Source organism: Myxine glutinosa, chromosome 1 (assembly GCF_964187855.1).
Source record: "Myxine glutinosa chromosome 1, kmMyxGlut1.1, whole genome shotgun sequence".
Classification (NCBI taxonomy): Eukaryota; Metazoa; Chordata; class Myxini; order Myxiniformes; family Myxinidae; genus Myxine; species Myxine glutinosa.
This window is the reverse complement of record NC_136261.1, coordinates 226,890,781-226,911,881: the sequence shown is the minus strand read 5'-3', so window position 1 is coordinate 226,911,881 and position 21,101 is coordinate 226,890,781. Positions and strand designations below refer to the sequence as shown.

Below are 21,101 nucleotides of genomic sequence, written 5' to 3'. Positions count from 1 at the left end.
AGACAGCACATGGGGACCGCGAGGGAAAGACAGCACATGGGGACCGCGAGGGAAAGACAGCACATGGGGACCGCGAGGGAAAGACAGCACATGGGGACCAACAAGGAAAGACAGCACATGGGGACCGCGAGGGAAAGACAGCACATGGGGACCGCGAGGGAAAGACAGCACATGGGGACGGCGAGGGAAAGACAGCACATGGGGACCGCGAGGGAAAGACAGCACATGGGGACCGCGAGGGAAAGACAGCACATGGGGACCACGAGGGAAAGACAGCACAAGGGGACCGCGAGGGAAAGACAGCACATGGGGACCGCGAGGGAAAGACAGCACATGGGGACCGCGAGGGAAAGACAGCACATGGGGACCGCGAGGGAAAGACAGCACATGGGGACCGCGAGGGAAAGACAGCACATGGGGACCGCGAGGGAAAGACAGCACATGGGGACCGCGAGGGAAAAAAGCTTCCTTCTTTATATCTGAACATAATCCACTCACACATCTCCTCAACTTCGTAAAACATGCAAGTAATCTTTGCAGAAGTACAGTCTAATTCTCAATCCAATCGTCAATGTGAGAAATGGCCTTCAAATTATTATGCACTAACAGGTGTAGCCGCCGTTCATCAATTTTGTTTTCTCTCCTATTTTTTTGTGGGTGCCTAAAACACTTCCCTGCACCTACGAAGGGAAATTGATATTTAATATTATAACACACACACCAATGTGTGTTAATTAATATACCTTTCACATAGCTACAAATGATCAGGCACGATGGAGTGATTTTTTAAAATCCAAAGAAGAATCGAAGTTTTTTTCAAAAACGTTTTCTTTCTTTTTTGCCTAAAACACTCCCCTGGCACTCACTGATGAACCTCTGAAAGTTTTAAGGTTCTTTCAGCCATCTCTGAGAAAAATGGCGACACACACACACACACACACGGACAAAGGGCTCACTTATAGTATAGATTTTTACCATACTGTTTTTACCATACTGTATAGTTATAGATTACGATACTGTTTTATCCGTTTGTTGGAGCATTTGACTGTGGTGATGTATTAAAAATGGCCTGGATAAGTGTTAACCTTTACAGTTTGACACGTTTAATCGGTATCAATCATCATTGAGCCCATGTCGGTGAGAAATAGCAACTAAACATAAAGACCATGTCGGTGAGATTAGCGTCAGTGGCCCTTTGAAATGATGTACACAATGATGTCCTACTCTCTGCTTATAACAATACTGTATAGTGTGAGGCATGCTAAACCTGTAAAAACAGCAGATAAGGTCAAGACGACCCTGGCGTCGGCGATGCAGGTCGAGACTCAAGATCGAAGGAAAGATGAGAAGAACCATGGCGAAATTGAAGACCACAACGATAGCTGCCTGTCAGGATCAGAACAGGGTTAACAAACAGCTGAGACTAAAATCCTGAATAAACAATTCCAGTTAAAGGCTCTTGCATTACATTGTATTTCAACACTTTTTTTTGTTGTTTATACATCAAGTTTATACATCAAGTGAATGTTTTTTCTAAAAACATATATTTCCTGTTTTTCTAACAGTGCTCCCTAGAGTTTGATATTGTTAATTTATTGAAGAAATCTCTCTTAGGATTATAGAACTGAGTATGGGTGAGGATTTCTTCAATCAGGTTCACCGATGTTAAAGTCAATACAATCTGACATAATATAGGCCAAACCTAAAACCTAACATTTCAAAGCTTATTGTGCCCTCCTCCTAATCCTCCCCCTCTCCCTCCATCTCCTCCTTCTTCTTTATGCATATGGTTTGATGTATAGCAATGTAAATATGTAAGTCTAGGTTTGATATCCAAGCAATAGAGTTTCAGTATAGCTTCAGTAAAGGCTGAGTGATTCTCCCCGATGCCACTTTTGAATCTTCGAAGTTCACAGTAGTTTACTCTGCATGGTTTATAGTTTCAGGATTTCCACAGTTGCATGCTGGGTTTTCTTTGACTTTCCTTTTACGTGGATAACGGGCTGACATAGCATGGTATATGCAAAGTTTGTTTTGTATACAATATTGTTTTTGGCGTATTTCAGGTCCAGAAAATTATTCTGAGGGGTCGGCAATAAGGTATTGATCGATGGCATTAGTGCTCGTCAAACTCTGTTGGCATTGTTCATTTACATTACATCCTGAGTCATTTAGGGCTCTATATGTGCTCCGGAAAGGCTTGCATGATTTGACACTTTAAAGTTCTTCATCAGACTTCAGTTGACTACGATAGAGTGATATTCATTGAAGGATTTGACTTTCCTGTGGATTTCAAGTGGAGAAATGTTTGACGGCAAAGGTAGTCATAAGAAAGGTGTTGATTTCAATGTGCTATTGATGGTATTTCAAAGATTAGGGTAACATTGATTTATTTAGTATTGTGGCTCTCTGCTAAAACGGGGTTGAAATATTTTGGAGTGAAGCATATAAGGGCAAGCATTCCTGTGCACAGTCTACAGTTAGTGCGCAGTTCCCCAGTTCTTCAAACACATTTCCCTGTCTAATTTTACTTTCAAATTGACTCTTTTAAAGATTAATTATTAAATTAAAATTATAATATTTAAAATAAAATTATTAATATTTTAAAATTATTAAATTGAATTAATTCATAATTAAATAATTAATAATAATAATTATGTAATAATAATAATAATAATAAATATGAATAATTCATAATAATTCATAATTAAATAAATAATTTAAAATTAAATTAAAAGTGAAAAAGGAAAAAAAAATTTTTAATTAATAAATGTAATTGAAACAACTAACAGTTTCCCTGTTAGTTTTTACTTCATATCTGTCCACATTTTCCTCTTTTCAAAGACCTTTTCCTGTTCTAAATAGTTCAGACTTGGATATTCTGGGTGGAACTTGGAATTATTGACTACAGAAAGTAATGTTTATTACAAGTGTAATTGTTTATCACAGGCACCTCTATTAGAGGTGTACCAGACTTGGTGATATAATGATTAGAGTGTCTCCTCTAAGTCTGGGAAGTCGGTGATTTAAACCCCGGCCGAATCATACCAAAGATTTTTTTTTAAAGGGTACATGTTGCTTCCTTGCTTGACGCTCAGCATTTAAAAGGATAGAGCATGGACAAACAATGCTGAGAAGGCAATGGCAAACCATCCAGTATAACCCTTGACAATAAACTGCTTCGGCAGCACCCACGCTCTGTAAAGAGTATGGTACACCAAAAAGGAATAGGTGTAATTCAGGCAAGCTTAAATGACTAGCATCTTGTAAGCTGTACATAGTGGCAATACATTGACTGGTAGATTGAGGCATTGCGAGCTGGATGGCTTCCTTTGCTCGAGGATGTCAATGACTGTCTTCTCATTCCAAAACGTTGGCATTTTACCAGTGATCTCATTCCACTGGATCAGATACGTCATGTAGCTCTTTCCAGCATATATTCCAGCTTCCAGCATTTGGCTGGGGTTTAAATCACCGACCTCCCAGACTCAGAGGAGACACTCTAATCATTATGTCACCAAGTCTGGTACACCTCTGATAGAGGTGCCTGTGATGAACAATACTTCATGTAGCAGGTACTTCATGTAGCTCTTTCCAGCATAGATAGGTGCACGTTTCTCATGAGTGCCAAATGAAAGTTTGGGAATTCAATCTTTCACCTGGTTGCTTCTGTGAACAGTTTTAATTATACATCTGGGATGTATAATGACATATTTGAGAGAAGTGTTTTGAAAAAGATGAAGTTTATAATCTCCTTTATAGGCTGAATGCTAACGAGGATTTTCTTTCATAATAAAACTTCAAATGAATTTATCTCATTGCATGAAATATTTCTGAAAACCACTTGAGATACTTAAATGATTTTAAATGCACGATGTTAGTTATAATTTGCTCATATATAGGTGGAAAAGGATGATTTTTACTCTTTCTTCTAATGATAATAGGTGATAAATATATAATACAGAGGACACGGTAAAATGTGGTTTGGTGTGCTGCGAGGATCGAGCAAACTCGAATGAGTGCCGGGCAATAGTAACGGTTGAGAAGCACTGTTCTATTGGACCGTAAAGTTTCCAATAATTCGGTCTAGAGACCATCTAGAGCTGTTGCTATCCTGGCTTTGGTGGAGAATATGGCTGCATGAACTTTGTCTGTCATATAAGATGACAAAAATGTATGTGACTGGAGATGTGTAAGGGTATCAAAGAGTTTGAATTTTTGAATTTTGTCTAATAAGCTTTTGAGTGCAAATTGTGGAGTTTTGGAAGAGTCGGGCAGCTACAGAATTTGTAGAGACTTTTGGTGGTTAACATTGTGGTGGATTAATCACTCGTAAGATATGAAGCAGTTTCCATGCTTTTAGAGTAGAAGGTGTGAAGTTGAGGCTCTAAACTGTCCCATACCATCTTTGGTACTGGGCCAAGTTCAGCACCTCTACTAATTCAGCGGCTATATGTCTGGGTGTCTGGACTGTCTGGTGGCATCATACCCATTTAGGAGTGCTTGTTTTAGTTGCCAAAATTATTCATATATCTATTATTTGATGTGTTTGTTGTGTTTGTTTGTTTAAAATTTTGTTCAATATGTTTGCTTAAAGCCTGGTGTAGCCTGGTGTTGGCTTAGTGGTTAGGGTGCCGGCTTGGGATCCTAGGATCCTGGGTTCGAATCCCGGTCGATCGCTAAATTAACACCAGGGGAGTTGACTCAGCCTGTCATCCTTCCGAGGTCGGCAAATTGAGTACCAGCTTGCTGGGATGAATGATCCCGGTGTGTACCCCGGTTTAGAATAGGTACACCGTATCCCTGCGCATCGTAAGAGGCGACTAAGGGTTGGCGCCAGGAAGGGCATCCGGCCATAAAAACATTGCCTCAAACAGGGAACCATGATTGTCATGGGACCCGCAAGGCTAACCCCTGCTCTAGCGGGGAAAATGGCCTTAAAACGATCATTCATTTCATTCATGTTTGCTTAAAATTACGTTAAACAATGAATTAGTTAGAGTGCACATAAATTATTTGTGCCATTTAATTGTTACAAGTTTAGAAGTTCATCCGTTTACAAAAAGGTCACGTTTACCACAATATGCTTGTTTACCACAAGATGACAAAATATACAAGACGAACATGAAAATAATGGAAGAAATGTAAATATATTATATGTGATCAGTGATCACAGTTCATACACTTGCTAGAAAGTATTATTAATGTGTAATAAAGAGCTTGTTTGTAATATTATCCCGATGCATAAAAATAAAATAAAATGAGGGGATATTGTCATCATGTCTGTCCGTCTGTCACGCTATCTCCTTATAAAACGCTGTGCAGAAATTCACCAAACTTGGTATTTACGATCACAACAAGGCAAGAAGGCGCAAGAGTAGTATCATTTTTGACTCCGCACCCTGCGGCCCTGGGGTGGGGTCAAAAGGTCAAATACCAAAAATGTAATTACAGGAATATTTTAAAACATTTGTTAATGAAACTTCGTATATGCAATCAACATAGGGGGCCGCATGTATATGTAACGATTCTTTGGATTTGACCCCCGATACATGCCCCAGGGGGTGGGGACTTGGAGTAGAGGGGTCAAAACAGTAGATTTTTAAACTCAAAATTTGGTATTGGAGCATTCCTGGTGGAACCTTTTCCCATCTTCCAATTTTGCTTTAGATGGGAAGCGTGGGGATTTGCAATGAAGCACCATCGACTTCGCTCCAGTTGAAAACATTAAAATCAATGTCACTTTAAAGCTAATACTGTAATCGAGTCTAAATAAAGGATTTAACCAATAAGTGTGGTATATCAATATTTTCAGAGGAAGCCTGATAATCCCTGTAATTTGAAGTTAATTCTTCTTTGGACTATAAATAAATTGTTAGCCTACCTTCAACTACATCCTGACTTTCACTTGTTTTAGCAGGTTTTTCTTATTTCCTGAAAAGGCATCTTCAAAAAATAAATCTAATATCTGGCTCTGCATTTTACTGCCATGCTATCACTCAGAAAGCAGAAACTAAACAACACGAGCTCCAAATGGGAGGTAATCCCAGAGGTTGCGTTGAACAGTCCGATACGATACAAAAAAAAAAAAAAAAAGCTACATTTGTTCAATCGGCAGACACTTTTAATGTGCCGGCATTAAAGCGGCACTCGATTCAAACTTCAAAGCAAAACTTAAGAGACAGGATTACAACAATCAGTTTGAAATGATTTAAAAGTTTTAAGGGAGGATACAACAGAAAACAAGGACCTATGTCGTCGTTTTTTGTTTTTTTTTCAAAGAAAAGGTAAAATAGCAATTATTGTTATGTTTTATATCAGCAAAACATATTGAGAACACTGCGGAATCGTTTTGAAAAGGGCTGTGTTTTGAGTAGAAGTTGCTATTTGCTTTGCCTTGTGATGATGCCTGAAGACAGAAACATCGGTTCCTTGTAAGACATTGCATTTTGGCCTTTAAAATAAGGTGCATCATTTGGACAAGATTTACTGTGTACTTTTGAGCTAAAGTGCACGTGTTTAGCTTTGTCATACTGTTTGGATTTTTACTATAAGTCACTCCTAATAAGTGCTTTTCAACAGAGAAACAGCAGCTTCTTGTATGATCACGCATCTTATCTCTTCGGCCAATATGCGTGATCGTGCTTTTTGCTGTGGTAAACTTTTCATGACCATGTAATTTGGTCTTTGGTCTTGTCTACATATATTTAGCCTTGTTCTAATGTTTGATGTTTAACCTTTTATGTATAACTAGCAGAAGTACCCGGCATTGCCGGGCGGGGGAGGGGAGGGGGAGGGGAGGGGAACGGGGGGGGGGGGGTGGGGGGGGGGGGAGCGAGCCCCTTGGCAAAGCGAGCGATTTTTTTTTTCATAGCGTCATAGCGTCATAGCGTTCATAGCGTCATAGCGTTTCATAGCGTCATAGCGATTTTTTTTTCATAGCGTCATAGCGTCATAGCGTTCATAGCGTCATAGCGTTTCATAGCGTCATAGCGATTTTTTTTTTCATAGCGTCATAGCGTCATATCGTTCATAGCGTCATAGCGTTTCATAGCGTCATAGCGATTTTTTTTTTCATAGCGTCATAGCGGTCATAGCGTTTCATAGCGTCATAGCCATTTTTTTTTTCATAGCGTCATATCGTTCATAGCGTCATAGCGTTCATAGCGTCTAGCAGAAGTACCCGGCATTGCCGGGCGGGGGAGGGGAACGGGGGGGGGGGGAGTGGAACGGGGGGGGGGGGAGGGGAACGGGGGGAGGGGAACGGGGGGGGGGGAGGGGAGGGGAACGAGGGGGGGGGAGCGAGCCCCTTGGCAAAGCGAGCGATTTTTTTTTTCATAGCGTCATAGCGTTCATAGCGTCATAGCGTTTCATAGCGTCATAGCGATTTTTTTTTCATAGCGTCATAGCGTTCATAGCGTCATAGCGTTTCATAGCGTCATGGCGATTTTTTTTTTCATAGCGTCATAGCGGTCATAGCGTTATAGCGATTTTTTTTTTCATAGCGTCATAGCGTCATATCGTTCATAGCGTCATCGCGTCATCACGTGATCGCTCTGAGCGAATCAGCGCCCACCTGCTCTGATTCCGTTGATTCCGTGCGCTGAAATGCGCTGAGGTAAATATGAATAAAAAATATGGATCGTCAAATATTTTGAGTTCGGCCATGTTCGTCCCACGCTCAATGGCCATGTCTATGCCAAATATCAAGCACGTAAGCCTCTCCGTTTAGGAGTCTATCGGTAACATTACACACACACACACACACACACACACACACACACACACACACACAAACTGTGTTTTATATATATATAGATAGACATTTCTCAATAGAGAAATATGTACAAGACGGAAGCTTTAAAATCCTATCTTGAACACTGCTCCCATTGGATTGTTGCTCTCAGTTGGAGAAAGAGCTCTACTGTCATTGCCCATAATCAAGCTCTGTCTTATTTCTACTTTTATAACTAGCTCTGCTTTTTCCTAATTGATTTTTACCCTTGCTTTAATAGTTGGAACCATGGGTGTTATATCACATTAGCTTTGTATCAGATAAATAGTATTAGTCACACAGTGGCTGAGGCCGAACGCATGAGTATCCACGATGATCCTCTCTGTGTGTTTGTTTGTCGGCAGAGAGACTGGACAACGGGGGCAGCTTGAATCGACAAATTTGGCACAGGGCTTCATATTGAATGTCTCAGAGAAGTCAAACTTTGAGATCACAAGGAAAAATGTAAAATGCAATTTAGTACAGGACTATATTTAGTCCTGCCTCGGCCATGGATGTGTACAATATGATGGTCTGGGTCAAATTTGGTGATTCAGGCTGCTCATGTTGTCAAGTTATTCTGCTAACAGAAAAACACACAGACATGTTGATCACAATACTCACATGCCGAGCAGACACAGGAAGCACACCAAAAGAGTAAGCATTCACAGCACTAAGAGCTCAAGTGACGAGTTGAGAGGGAGAGTGAACTCTCACAGATCAGGAAATCTCCATCCAAATCAACAGCAGTAATGACCAATGAGCAGAAACAACTGATGCTAACCAGGGATAGAAAGGCAAAGTCAAAATCTAGAGTAGATGAGACGACCATGGAGCAAAAAGTGATAGTTAATAAAAAAAAAGGTACCACAAAGCTACACAAATATGAATGGACATGCTATCCTAGGTGTCGTCAGCTCATCCTCGGGGTGGAGGGGGACGGGGGTGGAGAGCGGTAGAGGGGATGGTAGGGGGCGAAATTTATGTTGCACTCGTGACTTACACATGGGTACACATGGGTAAGCAAAATTTGACGGAAACTGGCCAAGCAGTTTTAGATCCTTAAGTTAAATGACATTTATTGTAAAATCAAACATTGATAACCAGGACAACAAATACTAACACTGCGCAAGAAACTAACACATCAAGTCGAATAAGAGAATGAACAGAATAGGAGAAATCTCTACATACTGCGAACATGCATGTAGTTCACTTCTAAAAAATTTGGTTCTCGTAGATCAAATCACAAAACAGCCATCCATGACTTCTTAGAAGAAGAACATCACGGCGTGATTCAGCACCTCCCCCGGGTGCCTTTTAGTTGTAAATCAGCTTTTATTTTGGGAGGCGGACAGTCGAGGGGAGAGTTGGAATTAATATTTGAATGGGGAGAAGAGGGAAAATAATAATTATAAGGAAAAAACAAGGAAAATAATTGGTGGCAGCTTCCAGTAGGATATTAAAGAACATTAATTCCACTTTAAGTGACATTATGCGTATGACTACTTTCTACAGTCATTTGTGTTTTTTAGCATTATTGGTTCACGAGTTATCAAACAGAGTGACCACTATATTCGTCATGGCTGTGTGTCTGTGTGTCTGTCTGTCCGCAGCATAACTACCCGATGATATCATTAGATCTTGATGAAACTTGGGTGGGAGGTTGATATCATGATCGAGTTGTGTCCTGCCTCGAGTGGGCGTATTGCGCCCATTGTGGGCGGAGCCACGCCCGAAAAAGATGTCTTTTTAGGGGGTAATCGAGTTCAAGCTACATCTTCTCCGAGGGAGTTGGTGGAATCTGACAGGCGTTTTGGTATTTGGTTAGGCCAATGTCATGTGTCTAGCCCCACGGAGCTCGATATTTCATTTTTGCCCCAAGGTCAAGGTCACAAGGTCACAAAATTTAGAAAAGTCGATTTTTGATGGTTTTATTACATTGTTCGCTTCCTGGTAGGGTGAAATGTCGTACATGATCTTATATGATCACATACATCATGAAATACAAGTTTTCCAACAAATTTCAGAATCTTCGACCTTTGACCTTTGAAGATCACAAAGGTCAAATTTTCAAAGTTGTCGAAATCGAACCGAATTTTTGGTATTGTGTAGCTAACTAACCTCATAACTGATTATACATTATTTTCTATCTCATTTCAAGGTCAGTAACCTTCGTTTTGACATTTCCAGGCCAGCGCCACACACAATTACGTACAGCTGGCTCTTAAAGGCCTGTGCACGCAGCGCATTGGGGCCTTTTGTAAATAGGCATGTACACCGCATGTCAGGGGCCGACACCTGCCACGTGGGCCCCCGACCCCCCAGTACGGGCCTGTTTCGGTTATAGTCCGTCCTTTGTCATTGAATACCGCTCGCTTGTGAACCATCGTCGTCTCCTGCTTTGTCTGATTTATATTTGCGCATGTGTGGCTATGAGCACTTGCCCAATGTATGGAGATCCATGAAGTAACTGGTGAAAATGTTTGAGAGATAATGACATCATTGTTACAAGTTCATAAATATATTCACCCCCTTATCTTGTGAGAAATTGACCGTTGTCAATATTTCACTCGATATTGCCGGCTGGTCCAGCAATACTTAAAGTCGTATCAGATTCAAAGATAAATCTAATGAATAATAGGCTAACTGATATTACAATAAAAAGATCAGCAATATTACAATCATTGGTAATTATATTCAAACTACATACTGCACAAGCATATACTTCCACAAGTAAAAAAAAAACAGAAAAAAAAAACAAGAATACCTTAAGAATTCCAGCAACGATGCTGGAGGCCCATGAAGTCAAGGCACCATTTAATTATTATTCTGAACCAAAAGCACAGAAATGAAAGTTTGCTTCACCCCATAACTGACCCTCACTCACGACACACCCGCCTCCCCCATTGTCCATTCTCCCCTAGGGTGCTTGCATTTCTCCAAGGAAAACAAACGCTGTTCGATCCTAACAGTGTGGCACGGCAAAAACAGCCCATGGCAACTCAAACGGACCGAAACACATCTGTGAAAAGGGTGGGAAATGAAACTCCCACCGGGGCCTACCAGACAAGAACAAACAAACCCTTCACGGGTGAGAAACGAAGAGGATATAGAAATGATACATGCACAGTTGACAGAGTGAGGCCCTCATGCCTGGTTTGGAGGAAAATAAGTTGCAGAATTGGGTAAGGGACAAGGTTGTCACAGTATTGGAAGACCAATGGAGTGCAATGGAGAACTGCCATTTGGTCTTTAGTTGATATGGGTCTAGCCCGAGCAGGTCACTTTGAGGACATTGTGTCTCAAAAATGTGTTAACTGACACGGATTAATACATGAAGTCAATAAATCCCAAAGTTTTTGAGCTTTTGAAGTTATTTGCCTAAAAAGAACCAAATTGAGGAAGCAGAAAGATATATTCTCGGACCACCCAAGGAGAAATGGCGTGTGCCGCTTTGCTGTGGGCCAAAGCTAGCATCCGGCCTGGCAGCAGGGGCCTGCTTGCTTTGGCAGAAGGAAGAATTCAGAGCCCAAGTTTCTGTCCTGCATCACTGAACTACGCACTCTTCTTCTTTCCCACCATACTCCATTTCTCAAAGCACAAACTCCCCTGCTCCAACCACCCCCTCCCATCTTATCCGCACCCTCTCTCCTTTCTCACCCCTAATGGCATCTGAGCCTTGCACAACACTGTGGAGACAGCTGTTATCATGATTTAAAGGTGAAGAAGGGCAACGTCAAGCTGGAATCAAACCATTCCTGAGTTTGTTTACACTCAGTGTTGAGCTCTCAAATTGTCAATTTTATTTATTAAATATGTACTTATAGTATATGTATATACATATACATTACATATATGGTATGTAAAAAAACAAATGAAGGCTGTTTACCTGCAGAGAGAAGGCCCTGAGAGCAGGGATGGGGATGAGAGCAGCCATAAAAAAGGCAGCCATGTTGTTGATGGATGTAAGTGCCACACTGGTGCCCGTTCGCTTGAGACACTCGCCTGTGCGTCGCTGAACAAAGAATCATTGAACAGATTAAAAGCGACTTAAAGAATAGGCGGTGCAAATTATTTGTCAAAATAAACATTGATGTCAAAATACAGTTATGCCAGAGCAACATGTGGTGGAGAAACTTTGAATATTGCCACAAACTAAATTAAAACATAAAAAAGAATAATTTTATCAAAAAGTTGATATTTCCTGATGACAGTATGGGAAAAGGTTTTAATCGCTGGAATTCATCCCATAAAATATTGCATATATGGGCATTTAAATCTATATATATAAAACACAGTTTGTGTGTGTAATGTTACCGATAGACTCCTAAACGGGGAGGCTCACGTACTTGATATTTGGCACAGACATGGCCATTGAGCCTGGGAAGGACATGGCCGACCTAAAAATATTTGACGAGATCCATATTTTTTATTCATATTTACCTCAGCGCATTTCAGCGAGGAATATTATACACGGAATCTGAGCCGTGGCAGAGCAGCGCGCTGATTCGCTCAGAGCGATCACGTGATGTTCAATCCCCGCCGCCAGACCATTGAACATAAAACACAGTTTGTGTGTGTGTAATGTTGTAATGTGTGTAATGTACGGGTCTCCCTTCCCCCGCCCGGCAACGCCGGTACTGGAGGGCGTCACAGGATCGGTGAGTCTCCAAAATCCGCTTCGTGCTGTTGCGAAGATGCAGGACGATGTCGCGATTGTTGTGCTGCTCTCCAACCATGAGAACTGCAACGTCATTGTTGACTGGCCCTCCCCTTCCCTCCCCCCCTCCACCCTACCCCCTCCCCTTCTCCCCTCACCCTCCCTTTTCCCCCTCCCCCTCCCTTTTCCCCCTCCCCCTACCCCCCTCCCGATTCCCTCCCCCCACTCCTCCGCCCTCCCCCCCCACTCCTCTGCCCTCCCCCCTCCTCCTCCCCCCCTCCCCTCCCCCCTCTTCTCCCCTCCCCCCCCCTCTCCTCCCCTCCCCCCCGTTCCCCTCCCCTCCCCTCCCCCGCCCGGCAATGCCGGGTACTTCTGCTAGTATATTATAAACATGCCAATAACAAATTTCTGATAAATAATTGTACAAGCTCAAACTATGCGAAAAGGTCATTTGTTCTCCATGGTCATCAAGCAAAGAATACAATGCAGATGATTGAATTCCGGTTACTGTGACTGCATGTGGATTGGCAGGATAGTTTAGACTTTAGCGATATGCACACTCGCCACTCAGATGTCTAGCCTGGGTGAGACTATTGGCTCAACTATAAACTGTCATCCTGGTGTTTCACATGCAGATAATCTGCACAAGATAATCCCAAATCATACCCATGATGATCCTCCATATGTTCCGAGTACGTCTTGCCAGGTGGTGATAGGAGAGACCGACATCATGGGTTTAGCATGGAATGAAGCAGTTAGGCCAGCTAACAACAAATGAAGAATGCGAGAAAAGCATAGAGATAAGTGAAGTGAGAGAGGAAAAAGGTAAATCGTGTACAAAAAAAATGATAGACTTATGAGCTCAAAAGACAAATTTTATTTCCGGTATAATTTTTGCGCATGGTTCAGTCCTGGTGTAGCATGCACAATGCAATAAGGCACCAAAACATGAATTATGGACATTTATTTTGAAAAATTTAGTTTTCTGGTGGGAATTCTGTTGTTAATAAACGGTGCCTTTTGGTACTTTTGTGTACTGTATAAGTATATTACAAGTAAAGAAGAGAGGATCGATGCAATAAGCCACACCAAAAAGCCTTTAAAACAACATAAGACCTATAAGAGTGGGGCTTGTGGAAGAGCAAGCAGGTTAAATTGACAGTGGCATAGTGAGGGAGCAATTGGGTAAAATTGGCAAGGCAATGAACGAACAGGAAAGGAAGCGAGAGAGAGAAATAGTGGGGAGTGTGGGACTCAAATCAGCAAGTAAGAGGGTTGGGTTAGGAATGGTTAATGGGGGTAATAACGATCATGGGTCAGGATGGGGGATGTTTTCAGCCTCAACACGAGGTGGCAGTGACTGTCTGCTTGAAGTCCTGGAGGGAACACCGAGACAGAAAAGCTTCTGGAAGGTGGTTCCAAAGGTGGGAGAAGTGAGGAATAATAGTTACTCCCGCCAGGGAGTAATGCATTCGATCGTGTCCGTCCGTGTGTGTGTTCGTGAACAAGATATCTGGAAAAGTTCTGAACGGATTTGGATGAAAGTTGGTGGGATGATTGCTCTTTCTTGGGATAAGGAAGAATTGATTAGTTTTTGGTGAAGCTCAGGATATTATTCCGGATCCAGGAATTTTTTGAAGGATTTTTTACCATTGGAAGATAGGGCTCAGCAGGGGCCACCCACGGCGGGAGTATGCGCTCTACTGAGTGGCGTTCTAGTTGAAGTGTGCAGTCACCCTGGATTTTGAAAGTTTAATCATAAGGAGAGAACAGGGGTTACTAGAAGAACACGGGCATCATGGAATTGCTGGAGACAGCTGGAGAACTGTGAGAGCGGAGGGAGCGGAGGGAGCAATGTTGGAGAATAGACAGTGGAAAACAGAGACCACTGACCTGCCTACAGTGTGACAGCAACAAACCTTGTACTTTGGCCTCATCACGAAAGATTAAAATAATTTTGAAAGCTTTTGATTCCACAGAATTCAGGAGAGAACAAATGTGATACTGGAGCACCAACCCATAGTGGAGAGAAGTACTCCACTGGGCTACAGAGAAAGACCTTCTAGAGTCTAGACTGTGCTGTGTATGTCTTTTCTCTGCTACCTGCTGTGTATGAAACAGTAATTTGACATTTGTGATTATTACCCTGCACTCGCGAAGCAAAATGTGGGGTAAAGCATTCAGGTGCGCACGTGTGCCGTAAAGGTAAAGCATTCAGGTGCGCACGTGTGCTGTGTCTGCATTTTAAAAATTCATTTTCTCGGCAACCGTTGGTCCGATTGACCCGAAATTTTACCATAGAAGCGCCTCCGCCTGTATAATTTTTTGGTTCATAATTATGACGTCATAGGTCACGTGGTACGACGCCATCTTGGAAAAAACGTTACACCTCTATATCTCCCAAACCACTCAATGGAAAAAATTTAAACATGGCTCATTGTCAAGTACTCACCGTGGGGAATAAGATATGTTAAGGGTGATGTCATCGGTGCCTTAATTATGATGTCATAATTTGACAAGTACATATTTGACTAACACATTCGACATGCCAACATCTTCCACGCATGTATTCTTATCTATAATAAACCTCTTGTATACTGTCCGAGTTCGACAAGGTGCTCATTCCAGGGGAAGGGATTGGAAATCCACGACAAATACACCTAATTATTCCGCAACCGTTAGTCCGATGGGCACGAAATTTTCAGAATATGTGCGGCTCCTGTATTATTTTTCAATGATAATTAAAACGTCATAGGTCACGTGGTACAGACGCCATCTTGGAAAAATCAAAAAAAGTTGCACCGCTATATCTCCGAAACTGCTCCATGGAAAAAATTTAAACATGGCTCATTGTAAAGTACTCACCTTGGGGAATAAGATATGTTAATGATGATGTCATCGGTGCCTTTGTTATGACGTCATAATTGGACAAGTGCAACACTTATCCGATCATTGTGAATTTTTCTCAGCAACTGTTGGCCTGATGGGCACGAAATTTTCACCATAGGAGCGCCTCCTCATGTAGAATATTTTAATGATAATCATGACGTCATAGGTCATGTGGAACAGGCGCCATCTTGTAAAAACCAAAAAATGTTGCACCTCTATATCTCCAAAACCGCTGCATGGAAAAAATTGAAACATGGCTCATTCTAAAGAACTCCTCATGCGGAATAGGTGTTATTAATGACGTCATTGGTGCCATAATTATGACGTCATAATTCGTCAGGGAACACTTAGTCTGATCAGTTTGAAATGTATTGAGCGTGATCCATGCAACAATTATATTAGAGAATATAAATTTATGATGTCATCGCTCACATGGTCTGGCAGCCATATTGGATCAAAGGAAAAAAATGTTCAAAAACAGAAGAGTTGGCTCGCAACAAGTTGACTGTGCAGGGTAAGTATTCTATGAATACCATCTAGTTCGTTTTGTTTTCCGCTATTCATTGTCATTATTAATGAACGTTGCCTTGGTTTTTAGTACTTTTTGTGTGCTGTTTAATGAAAATACTGGTTTGGTGAGTAGTTGTGGAGGTAGTGGGGGTTGATTGAGAAGTGGAGATAAGAGATTGTCTAATTATGTCGGTATTTCAAACCATTCCTGAGTTTGGTGAATGTTGAATTTATCGTGTAATTTCTTATAATGATTCATTTCTTCCTGTTTTATCTTTTAAAAATTTTTTTGTAATCCATATGAAATTTGACATGCTGTTGCGATATGTGCAATTGAATAAACCATTTTATTATTATTATTATTATTATTATATTGTTAAGACCCTCGCAGTCCTTAAGTTATCTATCTATAATTCCAGCAATCTCTGTGTGTGTGTGTGTGTGTCTGTGTGTCTGTGTATCTGTGTGTGTGTTTGTTTGTTTGTCTGTGACCGCTGTTTCTCGACAACCACGGGTCCGATATACTTTAAACTTGCCAGGTATATTGCTGGGGACCCGAGGATGTGCCTTTTCAACGTTTCATATTAATCGGAGAAGTAGTTACCGAGCTATGTCCAAAAAACGATTCAACCAATCAGAGAGCAGCGAGCTATCACGTGTGCCGAACGTGGCGAACAGACTCTGCCTCGGACGGCACATTTGAGAGCGTATTCATTTATTTCACGTTGGCAAACTATGTTGCCGTTAAACTATGTTTTAAAACTAATTAAAACTAATTTGCGATTCATCGTAACTGCGATTTGCGACCTTCGCAGTGAAGTGAAGTGAAGCGAAGAGCGCAGTGAAGACTGCACTTCCGGCAGCCAATCACAGAACGCGTTATTGCGTAGGCGTGGCCGATGTGAGAGCGAGCCGAGCCGAGCGCGTGCGCCATTACGGTTCGTAATTCGATTTCTTCCGGAGAAAATAATAATTTCTCGATTTCTTATGCGCATTATTTCTCCCAATTCAGTCAGAGCGAAGGGCGGAAGCGAAGAGCGTTGTTTTTTTTGTTTACGGGCGTACGGGCGTACGGGCGGGGTAGAGCGTACGGGTAGCGTTTTTTTTTTTTTTTGGCAAGGAACGGGCACCCACGTACGGGCATGCCCTAGTATTGATAACACACAATGATACAGTGAGCAGATCTGCAGGAATGCCACAAATACCCCATAAAGTAGGTTTGAATAGAACATTAAGTTGCTTGTATCAATCACACGTCTATGATGACCTATTACAATACAGTCTCACATATTGAATTAATTTGTTGAAATCTGTGAAATTAATATAATTCCTCCTCTCACAAACTCAGTAGTGAGGTAACTCTGAGATTTTCTGTTTGCCATTGTGTGATACCATCATGAGCACTGCCACCTGTTGTTATGGTTAAATTATACTCAAACGTTTCTTCAAACCAGTGACAATTCCATCATGCTGTTGCCTGGCCAACATCCACAATGGCTAAGACAACCCAGTACTACCAATCCATATACTGCAGTATACAAAAGATCACGTGCCTGCAAAGGATATGTCATTGAAAGATGGTGTTTAATAGATGAAAGTTGTTGATAATCACAAGAAATAATACTCTTGGAGTTTATGCAAAATGGATTATAAGTATCTTGAGAGTATCATCAACACTTTTATTACACTCATAAAGCCCCCTCCCCGCCACCCCCCAATATTTTAAGTGTTTCGCTATGACGGATGGCTTCAAATAACAGCCGCTGACTGGGTATCCTGTCCGTCATGCAAAGTCCTTCCTTGGCACACCTGAACTCCTATCCACCTACAAGGAGGCATTAATCTACAGCTTGATGGAGTAATGTTCTCCCCTCTGGGCAGGCTCTCCTGCCTTAAATCTTGCTCAGCTTGATATTGTGGAAACCAAGGCCTTTTTTTTTTTTTTTTTTTTTTTTGTATACAAGATCGAGGCTCGTGTAAGAGCTAACATGAATCACAAATAAAACAAACGGACACACAAAACATACAATAAAGGGAGCAGGAGACAAGATGGGGAGAGAGAGAGAGGGAAGCACACAGGTACAACAGCAGAGAACAGGGACATTGGAAGATCTGTGGGAGGAAGAGGGCTTGGGGGGAGGAGGCATGGGAAGGTGGGGGGGGGGGGGGGGGGGGTTCAAAATCATTCGAATTTCCCACAATGAAGTGGAGTCTGTGGGCCTATCACTTTCACATCGCAGACAGGTCAGTGATCAATGTCTTCTACCATCTTCTTTCTGGTCTTGCACCCTCTGCTCTTTCCGTGCTTTGTCCAACCTTACCCCTCCCCCCACCCACTCAACTTTTGCAGGAACTTGGACTGCTTGATGCTTCTTGCACTTCTATTCCATGCTCAAAGATTGCACTGTACATATGAAGGAATACCCAGCCTGAGTTTTGGGATGTTGCTTCATGAGCATTATGAGCTTTGTGATGTCACTGACTCATTTAATCAACCTGTGTACACCAGTGTTTTCTAGCTACTTCAAAATGTGGATAAACATTTCCTAAGGTGATCCTTTCCCCTATTAACATATTGCCTCCCTACATGTGGCTTTGTTTCTCTGCATTGACATGAACTTGGAAATTTTAGCTCCTCCACTTCGTGGGATTAAAATTAATTATTTGATGCATTAAAATAGAACAACGACAAGGTGATCATAAACGTTGTTAAAAGATGGTCATTTATTCATCTTTTAGCTTCGACAAAGTCCACAAAGCACCCCTGTGGATCAAGAAACGTTGGCCTGACAGCCGACAACATGCAGGACGGGATGGCCCGACGGACCTCTCCATGAAGTCAGACACCAAGTAAACATTCTCCCTCCTGCCAGTCTCCGAGTCCTGAAAAATACAAAATTAAACTATATTATTCAGCATCAGATGTCTATGTATCCACTTTACAGTACCGGAGATGGCACAGATGTACATTTACTGCACAGCACTGAGTATAGTACAACTAACTATACATTCATTGCAAAATGCACAACACAAATGGATATTAACTGCACAGTACCGAGCACATGGCAAATAAATGGACAAAGTAACATATCTAGGTCAGCACAGAAGCCCTAATGATTCACTAAGGATGTTGCAATTATAAATTGTTTTGTTAGAACACAGACGTACCATTTTTAAAGGTGGCGGTCAGTTTTTCTGCCTCTGGATCCTTCCTGGTGATGACCGTGGCCCCCAGCATGTCTTTGTTTAAACATATGTGACGGAGGTTCACGTGCGAGGTAACAGAGCTGCTGTGTGCGTATTGATCCAGGTGAAGGTGACCTCCTCCAAATCGCCATAGCAGATGCCCTCTCCCTCCTCCAGGCTCATGATTTGGTACTTTGAACACATGCACCACTGTATCCACCACTTTGCCATTCGCAGTGTTGCAGTGTAGTCCTCTTCAATATGTCTTGGCCACAAATGATCCCACTTGCATTGTTGCTTGTTATTAAAATGGCTCAAATATATATGGCTTGATATTCAAAGCTATTATAAGAATATTTTGGGAAAAAGGGAACTTTGCATGTGCAGGAAATAAGGGGGGGGGGGGGGCACATTTTTTGAATGGACTTAAATGCACATTTTCATTTTTCCAAGTAAAACTTTAAGTAGCTTAACAAATTAGATTCTATTTTTCTGCTCTAATTTAAAGTGCCTTTTACATATAAGCTCATGTCATAAAATGAATATCACACTTGCAGATACCACTCTTCCCTCCAAAGCTTCAAGTTGGCAGGACACCACTTTGCATCATCCTCCATCCCTAACTGAATCTTTTCTTTCTTCATTTACCATCCTCTACCCCTCTCCATCTGCTTGCAAGTTGCTTTTTTTTTTCTTTTTTTTTCCTGTGTCTGTCTGTCTGTCTGTCTCTGTCTGTCTGTCTGTCTGTCTCTCTCTCTCTGTTCATTCATTCCCGAGTGTTGTCTCTGTGTGTTGTCCCACACAGTGTATTTCCTTCTACTCCTTTTCCTGTGGCTCTTCGACGAATCGACATAAAAGCATTATATTGTTGTAATGCATGCAAGTGTACAGAAACCTGTTACTTGCACTTTAAATTCCCTCATTACCTCAATGGTTCATGTCTCTTATTCTATAATCTCCATTTCAGCTCTCTCTCTATATGTCATCTGCATTTTTCTCCTTAATATTTGTTCAACCTCTACCAGTCTACCATACTTCCCTTTATTCACATCCACCCCTCCCACCTTTCACCCTTCATCTCTTTCACACTTAAAGGACCATTAAACATATGTGACGGAGGTTCACGTGCGAGGTAACAGAGCTGCTGTGTGCGTATTGATCCAGGTGAAGGTGGCATATATCATAACACAGGTATCACAGCTAAAACCTTCACATCAAATAATAATAATAAATAATGAGTTCCGTTACAAGGAATTTCGATGCAGGAGGAGGCCATTAGGCCAATCAAAGCCTGTTCTATTATTACCAACCTATGTGTTTTTATTTGTGCTCTATCCTTATTAAACGTTGAGCATCAAGCTAGGAAACAGCACATACCATTTTTTAGTCTTTGGTATGACTCGGACGGGGTTTGAACCACTGACCACCCAGGCACAGAGTGGACATTTTAACCATTACACCACCAAGTCTAGTTAAATTAATACATCCAAGGTAAAATTTGTCATTGGTTAAATTGTTATCTAGTTAAACATTGCTTGACTTGACTAAGTTTCTGCATTCTGAAATACCTCTAAGGGGATGGCACGATACTGGCCCATTTCAGTGAACGAGTGTGCGAGCAAGAAGATGTCATCAACTCCAATCCCGAGGGCCAGAAATGGCAGGACCTGTGGTGCAAAATACAATCTTATTATTTTTAACTCATTGTGCTTTTTCTCCACAGACCAGATGTAACTTTATACCTTCTTTGTTCAGGTTCACCAAGTTATTGGCTATTACCAGGTTATCTTGTTGCTTTGATTATTACTAGGCAGCCGCATAAACTCTACTCTACTTCAGCACAGCAGTGCCATGTGAAGAGACTGATTCAATATTCAGGCTTGACCTACGTTCTCGAGCATTAACACCCTCGGTTTAGTGTCCTGCATATCTTTTTCCTCAGTCCACCACATGAGACAATATTCAATCACTTCACTAAAAACATTTGCTATCACAATTTTAAACTAGCGAGTTTAAAGAACACGTAACCCCACGTTGTGTTGAGAAAGAAAATAAAGAAAGAGAAAAGTTAAATTAAAGAAA

General features: G+C 41.6%; 1 protein-coding gene across 1 annotated transcript in view; it reads right to left on the bottom strand.

Annotated features, from left to right (window-relative positions):
• The window catches only part of LOC137434688 (protein patched homolog 1), a 211,590-nt gene that overhangs the window by 93,235 nt on the left and 97,254 nt on the right, over positions 1-21,101 (bottom strand). The window contains exons 11-13 of the mRNA XM_068127838.2: positions 20,588-20,686; positions 11,664-11,789; positions 1,268-1,386 (exon numbers count right to left, since the gene is read on the bottom strand). Coding sequence (XP_067983939.1) covers positions 1,268-1,386; positions 11,664-11,789; positions 20,588-20,686 — 344 coding nt within the window. The remainder of the gene's footprint in view (positions 1-1,267; positions 1,387-11,663; positions 11,790-20,587; positions 20,687-21,101) is intronic.